Raw genomic sequence first — 8598 nt, 5'->3', positions numbered from 1 at the left:
CTGGTGACTATATTATCCCTGAGGAGGCTCGGATGTCTTTGGAACATGCCAATAATTATTTGCACAGGTTGGCAAAAAGAGGCTGTTGGGAGCAAGGGAGTAAGGGGGGAGGAGGGGAGATGCCACAACAGACCTGGAATTTCAGAGTTAATGTTGAAGACGTTATTATGGTGGACTCGAGTGATTCCTCGATCCCTTCTGTGAACGGAATGGCAACTGATTTGGATGGCTTTGCGGAGGTTGGGCCTTCACAACCTCCTCACTCACCATGATGGGTCTCGTATGGAATTGTAGGGGTCTCAATAACACGCTCTCCCCTACAATTCCGAAAATAAGAGCGTTATTAGGTAGTAAGTTCTATGATTTCTTGTTTTTAATTGAAGCAAAATGTAGCACAAACCAAATTTTCCCTATGTTTAGAACATTAGGTTTTGTGAAAAACTTTGGAGTGGATGCTATGGGGGCATCGGAGGTTTGTGGGTTGGGTGGAGGAAGGAGTCAAAAATGAAGTTAGTAAAGGCTTGTAATAATTTTATCATCCTTTTAGTCGAGAAATATAATGGACGGTTATGGTATCTTGTGCTTTTTTATGGTGCTTCGAGTTTAACTATGCGGGCATCTGTCCTTTTGGAAATGGAGAAATGGTTTGATACATGTAATATTCCCTTTCTTATAGTAGGGGATATTAATCAAGTCGACTTCAGTTGTGATAAATTAAGTTCTAGTGAAAAACCTATTGAGGGTGCGGAGGAATTCAATCAATGGAAAATAAGGAATGAACTAGTGGATATTCCTTATAAGGGCCCGCGGTTTACGTGGTGTAACAATCGAAAGAGGGAAAAGAGGGTTTATGAGAGGCTGGATAAAGCAATGGGCTCTAAGGAATGGTTGTCTCTTTTCCCGGATACGGGTATTAAGCACTATCCTATTCAAATCTCTGATCACGCTCCAATTGAAGTTGATTTGAATCTCATTAGAAGTGACGGAAAAAGACCTTTTAAAATTGATGCATGGGCGTTGGATTTTGAGGAATGTTTGGAAAAGGTTCGTAATGTGTGAAATACAACTGATAATGGATCGCCGGCTTATCGCATCCCTAGGAAACTAGCAAGAGTTCGAAATTGTGTTACAAAATGGACTCTGGATAAGAAGGCTTAATGGCACGCAAAATGGGAAGATTTTGATCGAAAATTAGAACATGGGATGAATTTAGCTTGTTTGGGGGAGGAGATAAGGAGTATATCAGAGTCAATGATGAACTCCGGGACTTTGCAAAAGCTGCAGCGGTTTTCTGGAAGCAACGAGCCAAGATAAAGTGGATGGTGGAGGGAGATACGTGTACTAAATTTTTCTTCAATTGGGTTAAAGGTAGGGCAGGGAGAAATTTTATTCACGGGATAAAAGCGGAGGATAGTCAATGGAGGTATGATGATGAATTAGTAAGTGGCGAATTTCAAAGAGCTTATATGGAGCTTTATCAGTCTTCAAGGAATGGTGCAATTTTGAGAGATAGCTCTGACTTAGAGCATGTTCTTAGGCAATTAAATCATTGAGTGGCTCAGTATGAGGCCGACCGGTTGATGCGTGCATTTAATATAGGTATTTTGTACTTCATTTGCACGCATTTCTATGCATTTTGTGTAGTGTTTAGCTACAAATGTCCCCCGAATTGTCTACTTTGGTTTCTTTTGTCTTATTTGCAGGAATGAACCAAATAGGAGCATAATCAAGCTTAATACCTGTCCCTATGCATGCATTTAGGAGATGAGTTGAGTCGGAGGTTGGAAACTACTAATTATGATGCGCAAAGAAGTAACTTAGCTAGGCGAGCAAAGGAAGAACTTCAAATTGCTAGTGCCTATTTTGAAGAGCCATATCTCTAGTTCTACACTATAGTTTCTAGTGATTCCAATTGGAGATGAAATATTGTCCTCTTAGCTTTCCAACGCCACCAGAAACGCCTTATTTGACCAAGTAACGAAGAAATGGCAGCCATTTGAAGTTCAGTGCGCGAAGCAGGAATTATGCGCTGGAAAGTACTCGATCGAGTACAATTGTGTTCGATCGACTCCTTTTTCTACTCGATCGAGTAGTGCCTATTTAATAAGTGTTCGATCGAGTACCTAAAGTACTCGGTCGAGAGGTTTTAGCTTGGTTTTGCTCGATCGAGTGATATAAAGTTACTCGATCGAGAGGTTTTGATGTCGCGGGATTAATTAACCCATGTTGGGCTTAATTTCGTGATGGACTTTTGTTTTTCTATTTAAGCTTTCATAATTAGGTTAATAAGGAGGTTCGACTCTTCTTAGAACGCAGCTCCTACCCTCTTAGTCTCTTTATTAAACTTTCTACTGTAACTTTACTCTTGGATCTCTTTTGCTTGGATTTCTGGTTGTTCTTTACGCCGGAATTGCTTGTGATTGTAATCTCCTTTCTCCTTTCTCCTTTTAATCTTAATATCTTTATTTCCTTGCTTTAATCTTTGCTTTTTCATCTTAATTATTCTGCCCTAATCTCAGTTTATGCTTAATTTCTGTTATTTCATTATGTCTCTAGTTAGCATATTCATTGTTATCAATATTGACAACATTAGTAATATGAGTAGCTAAGCTCTTTTATGTTAGGACTAGGGAATCCATGGTAGGATTGTGACGATGTAGCGAATAGGCTAGACAATTTATATGTGATAATCTGTCCCCATGGCAATTTAACTGTATCACCAATTTAGTTGAATGCATGCTTCTAAATTATTTTAATTTGGTTAATTTCGTTCCTAGATCGGAATATTGGAATGAACAGACCTGCTATGAACAGTAGACTACCATAACGAGGACGTAAGTTAAGTTAGTGAAAATCTAGGGTAGAAAGTTGACCGGAAGGACCTTTCCCTTACCCTTCTCACAGTAGATTGTCCAGGCTATTTGCGACTGAGTCGATAAACTGCCATGGTGAACCGAAATCCTGACATGTTCTCTCTTATTTGATCACCTTTATTATGTTTTATGTCTTTTATTGCTCTCTCTTTACTGCTCTTCCCTTTAAACATTCATTAGTTTAGAAAACCAATATAAAACCCCCATCTGTGACTTAGATAGACGGTCTACAGATAGATACCTTGCCTCCCTGTGGAGATCGACCCTACTTATCGCTAGCTTCTGTTAGTTATATTTAGGTATTTATTTTTGGTACAGAAACGACCGTATCAAATTTTGGCGCCGTTGTCGGGGAGGTAATTGGCCTATTTATCTGTTTATTTTCGTTTGTCTTCCGCCTCAAGGGATTTATTCCTTGAGGCAGTTTTTATCTTTTTCCTCCAGTGTTGTTTTGATAGGTCCTACAGGTCCTACCTAGACAGGATTCTAGAAGAAAGATCGTTAAAGGGAAGGCTTTAGTACCTTTGACCCTTCTACCAAGATGTCTAGTGTCTCCCGAATTATAGCACAGTTTGAAGCTCGAGAATGCGAGGATCGGCAGGCCGGAGAGTAGACAGATCTTGGAGTGGTTCACCTCAGCTCCACACTACGGCGCAACAGGTGGTCCACTGTAAGAGATGCGGTACTGCGGGGCACGAAGCTGTCGTTTGTCCAGCAGATAATGATGTAGTCTATGCGTTCAGGTGGCGTAGACGAGCTAGCCATTCTTCTTCACATGTGCCGCCACATCCATTTCAGCAAAGAGGCTATCAAGAGCCCCCATTTGTTTTGCCGCCGCCGCAACAAAGTCCTCCTAATATGCAGAAGGAAGAAATTGCTGAGTTGACATCTGTAGTAAAGGCACTTGCGCTTCAAATGCAAGAAGTTGTGCAAGCAAAAGACGACACTATCAAGTCAATTAAAGCTCAGTTGGCTCAAGTATTCGCCGAGCAAATTTCTAGGCGGCCCGAGACCGTCTGTGCTATCCACGCCCGGACTGAAACTCCTTGTAAAGGGCCGGTTCTGCCTACTAATGTTGCAAACACTGTTCAAGCGGAAGGATACAAAGCAGTCCCGCCTGCCACTGTTCAAACACTTGATCGAGAGCCTTACTATACTCGATCGAGTGAAATTACCGAGGAAGTACTCGATCGAGAGGGTGAAAGCTCTCGATCGAGCAATGAGGAAAATCAAGTCCTCGATCGAGTGACACAAGTTGCTCGATCGAGTACAAATGCTGAAAAAATACTTCGATCGGGTTACATAAGTGCTCGAACGAGTAATTTTTTGGCTAATAACAATGAATGGTCGTTTAAATTTATTTCAGACGATATTTCTGCAATAAAGGTTAATTCCTTTGTTACTTCTTCTGCAGGAACTGATAGGTTGACGGACCCAGAAGCTGGGCATCATACGTTAAATTTGGAGACTGGAACGGTGTGGATTGATGACCCAGGCAGAGGATTGGACGAGGCTAGGCCGTACAAGAAGAAAGCGCGCAAAAGGGCCAAAAGTGAAGGCCAATACACCTCGATAAGTTGTTGTTCCCCTATTGCTCGGATGGTTTGGAGACCTAAGGTCAAGCTGATGGATGCTGAGAGAACCTCATTCAGTCAACAACCTTGTTGTGGGCCATTAATTTCTGTCGGTGGATGATAAGAAGAAGGTCGAGCTGGGACCTATCTGAAACTAGCGCTGTCCGGGAGGCAACCCGGAGTTCAAACTATTTAGTTGTTTTTTTCAAACAATTTAGTTTTGTTGTGTGCCTTAATAATTAGCCTACTCGGCTATAGACTGTGAACAATTTAGCCCTCTTTGCTTTGGCAGTACTTTTGTGCGGTTGCTATTTGCGAATTTGCAGGTACTCTTGCATTCTGTTCGCAACTTAGCTGCTCTGAAGCCGCTAGCTGTGACCTCCCATGTTGCTGGCTGGTTTGGGGAGGTCCCTACTTCGCGTTATCTTATAAGTTTTCCGCAGCTTCACTCTCTCTCCTTTTTAGTTTGCATTTCCTTTCCCTATTTTGGGTACAATAAGGGCATTGTACGGTTTGGTTTGGGGAGGTTATGCATCCATATCTGTGTCTGCATCTTGTTTTTATTTGCATTTCTGTTATCACGTTTAATTTCTGTATGCATTGCTTGTTTATTTCCATAAAAATCAAAATCCCATAAAAATTCAAAAAATTCAAAAAATCAAAAAATATTCACGTTTATTTTTGCATATAGGTTGAGTCGGAACGGTAGATTTTCGTGATGAAATTGCACTTTAATTTGTCATTTTTACTTGAGCCTTGCATCTAATTGATAGTTATTAGTTTAGTCATGCGCATATCTACGAGTTAATCTTGAAAATATAGCTGACTGTATAGACTTGACCTGATAAATTGGCAACCTACTTTACAATTTCTAAGTTTTAGAGACTTATAACTGGTGACATTCACGACCGGTTTACATAGGAATTGAGAGTAGTACTCCTTGCATAGCATGTTCATTATTATTGCACATTTATGAAATTCGATTTCTTGTCAAATGCATACATTCGGGTTTGTGGTCGGTGTCACATGCAGGGAGGTGCTTGCAAATTTCCTTTTCTTACATTTTTCACCCATCTAGCTCCACTTAAGCCAAATTTAGCCTTTTTGACCCATTAGCTACATCCATAATTAGCCTGCCTTGTCAAGCTAGTTTAGTGTGACTGTTGTGGTATTTTGATCCATGTTGCGAGTTTGGCTCGTTTTTTGTTGTTTGGAGTTGGTGAAAAAGGAGGAAGGATGAAAAATGAAAAAAAAAAAAAAAAAAAGACATGAAAAAGAAGAAAAGATAAAATGTGTGAAGAAAAAAAAAGCAAAAAAATTGAAAAAAATAAAATGATACGTAATGCAGTGACAAGCTGTAGATACCTCATTTCTGCACCCCTCGCAAACCACCCGGTGATGATTGGGCCGCATGTTTGATACGTGGAACGATTTGTGACAATTCGTAAGATTATCGTCAAGTGATTGCTCAAATATTAATGTCTACCTCTTAGTTGTCATCTACGTCCCGATACGGTCGTTTTGACAGTAATTAGAGTACATTCGGAGTCCGGGCCTAAAACCGTCTCCATTTTCTGTCAACCGTTAAATCCCGAGTCAGAATGTTCTGGAATGTTCCGGATATTTCTATTCCATATTTCATTAAATTTTATCTTTTAGTAAACAATTTCCCGTAATATTCACATAAGATATTAAGGAAAACCGAATTATTTCCGTCCTACCATAACTCAAACACGGAAATCTTTCTTCTGCAGGAGGAAACCCCTTGGGAACTGACGCAGCAGGTGCTGCGCCTCTTCCAAGAGACGCAGCAGGTGCTGCGCCTCTTCCAAGAGACGCAGTGGCTGCTGCGCCTCTTCCCAGGCCCTTTTCTGCGTCTTTTTCGTATCTTTTTCATATCTATCCGAGATTCACTTCCAAAGAGTCTCCGAAACCCTAATTCCTTCACATGATTAGTATAAATAGGAGCCTTCGCTCCTCATATTTCTCACGCGAGTGTCCGCCCTTCTCTTCTCCCTTTGCATTCTAGACTTTGTTCTTACTTTCTGGCGTCTACGTGCTTGAACTTTCGACCACGTAAGCTCGGATCCTTCTGAGTACCAGCCTCCCCGTTTGCATGACCGACCAATTTAACCAACTACACATCAATCAACTTAATTAACTTAATCGTTTTCCTCTTACGAGGGCACTTTCTTTGCATTCGCGTCGAGCATCACTAATCAATATCTTAGTCCTTCTCGTTTCGTCAACATGTAAGTCTGAGGGTGTATAATCCTTCTTTATTTATTGTATTTTAATTATTGTATCATCAATGTAAGGTTTACATCGAAAATACCATTAAAACCGATTTCTAAAACCATGCTTTAAAACCTCTTTTTACGGATTTCCAGTAGATAACCGTCGAGAAAGGACGCAGCAACTGCTGCGCCTCTTCGAAGGAGCGCAGTTCCTGTTGCGCCTCTTCGTGAGGCTGCCGCAGTTCCTGCTTCCTTTCTTCGTTCGTCCTCTGTAATTCGTCAAGTTTCCTTTATTTGTTTCCTTTATTTGTTAATTCTTCATCATCATAGCATAGTATTTCACATGTATATTATAATCGTCATCATTAACATGCTTTAATTCGTCATTCAAATCCGACTTAAATCCCTTATAATCTCATGTTTGCAGGCTTTCGTCATTAAATTCAATTCCGGGTTATAAAGATTCAATTCATCAATATTGGATTTCTGGAATTCGTCTTTGATATAGTTTGCATCTGTCCTTTGTCATATTTATCATGTATTCGTCATTAATCCATCGTATTTAACTTAATTAATTGAATTAATTTGTTTGACTCATTAATATTTTTCACTTCTATCATTATTCCATCTCATGTTAATTCGTTTAATTCCGTCTTACTCATGTTTTGCTGTTTTATGACCCATTCATTTGTTAAATAACCTGTTAATCACTTTCATCCGAGTAAATATTATCAATCGATCATTAAATTCACCAATTAACATTAATGGCTTGCAATTACGGCTTCACGGACCAGGCGAGCCAAGGAAGACGCAGCGTCTGCTGCGCCTATTCCAAAGGACGCAGCTCTGCTGCGCCTGTTCCTGGCTGAGTTCTGTCCCTGAACTCCGTTTCTGCCTTGACGTAGTTTATTTAGTTTACGTATTAACTAACTATTATCCGTAATATCACGCTAATTCCTGTTCGTTGATTTCTTTCTTTTATTCTTTTGTTCCTTTTTCTCAAATTATCCGTTTCGAAGGTATTTTCGACATAAATCGCCCATTCCGTTGTAATTATTGTAATTTTCATTATTGTAATTTATAATTATTGTATTTCTTTTATTGCTTGTATGTTTTCGCATGTAAATGAGCATTAAATCCTACTTCGACCAAATTGTATGCTAATTACGTGTTTACCGACTTAGTGTTAATTCTCACATGCTAGGATTAAAACTTGGATGTTGCATTGCATGCATATAGCCGACGATATATCAAGTATGAATAACTTCCCTAATCATTAGTAGAGGCCGCTATCGAGGCGGGCGGGATTAGGTGTTCGATCAAAAGAGCTTCCTAATACGTACCCTCACCCCTTACTCCAGATATCTGTGAACACCCGTGTTCATTGGCATCCACGAGAGTCATTCTAGACATAGAATGCTAAGGGTAACGATTGCTTAGTGTTCATGTCTCTACTTTGTTTCTTGACATGACGCGAGGTATTCGAACGGTTCCAATTTCCCATAAAAATTGGTGGCGACTCCATACAAAAATGCAAACGCTTGTTTCTCTTTTCCAACCCAAGCGCCCCTGTGGGCGGCCCGCTGTCCACAGTTTGGCGACTCCGCTGGGGATAATACACTTACGTGTAGCAAGGGTGAAACTTGAACAAGGTTAGGGAATAGTTTGTACAAGACAATTGTCGGTTTTCATAACTCGGTCTTCCTAGACCGTTTTATTCGGCCTTCCTAGGCCCAACCCAACCCATTCGACCAATCGTCCCGTCTAAACGGTCCTAATTCTTATTTGGGCCTAAGGATGGATAGCGATTGACGTCATCCATACCATGATGCTTACTCTTGTTTGTATCAAGGGCCTTCACTACTTGAGGAAATGGACTAGGAATCGGCCTTACTCTTGTTTGGTACGAGCCTC

At 40.5% G+C, this 8598-nt stretch overlaps 1 protein-coding gene across 1 annotated transcript; it reads left to right on the top strand.

Annotated features, from left to right (window-relative positions):
• The first annotated feature begins 609 nt into the window (after positions 1-609).
• Positions 610-1059, top strand: LOC141613375 (uncharacterized). The gene has a single exon (XM_074432106.1). The coding sequence runs from the start codon at positions 610-612 to the stop codon at positions 1057-1059; it is 450 nt and encodes a 149-aa protein (XP_074288207.1).
• The last annotated feature ends 7539 nt before the right edge of the window (positions 1060-8598 follow it).

The sequence above is a fragment of the Silene latifolia genome, chromosome 11, assembly GCF_048544455.1.
Source record: "Silene latifolia isolate original U9 population chromosome 11, ASM4854445v1, whole genome shotgun sequence".
NCBI lineage: Eukaryota > Viridiplantae > Streptophyta > Magnoliopsida > Caryophyllales > Caryophyllaceae > Silene > Silene latifolia.
The sequence above is the reverse complement of the archived record's forward strand: the minus strand, read 5'-3'. Positions and strand labels throughout refer to the sequence as shown.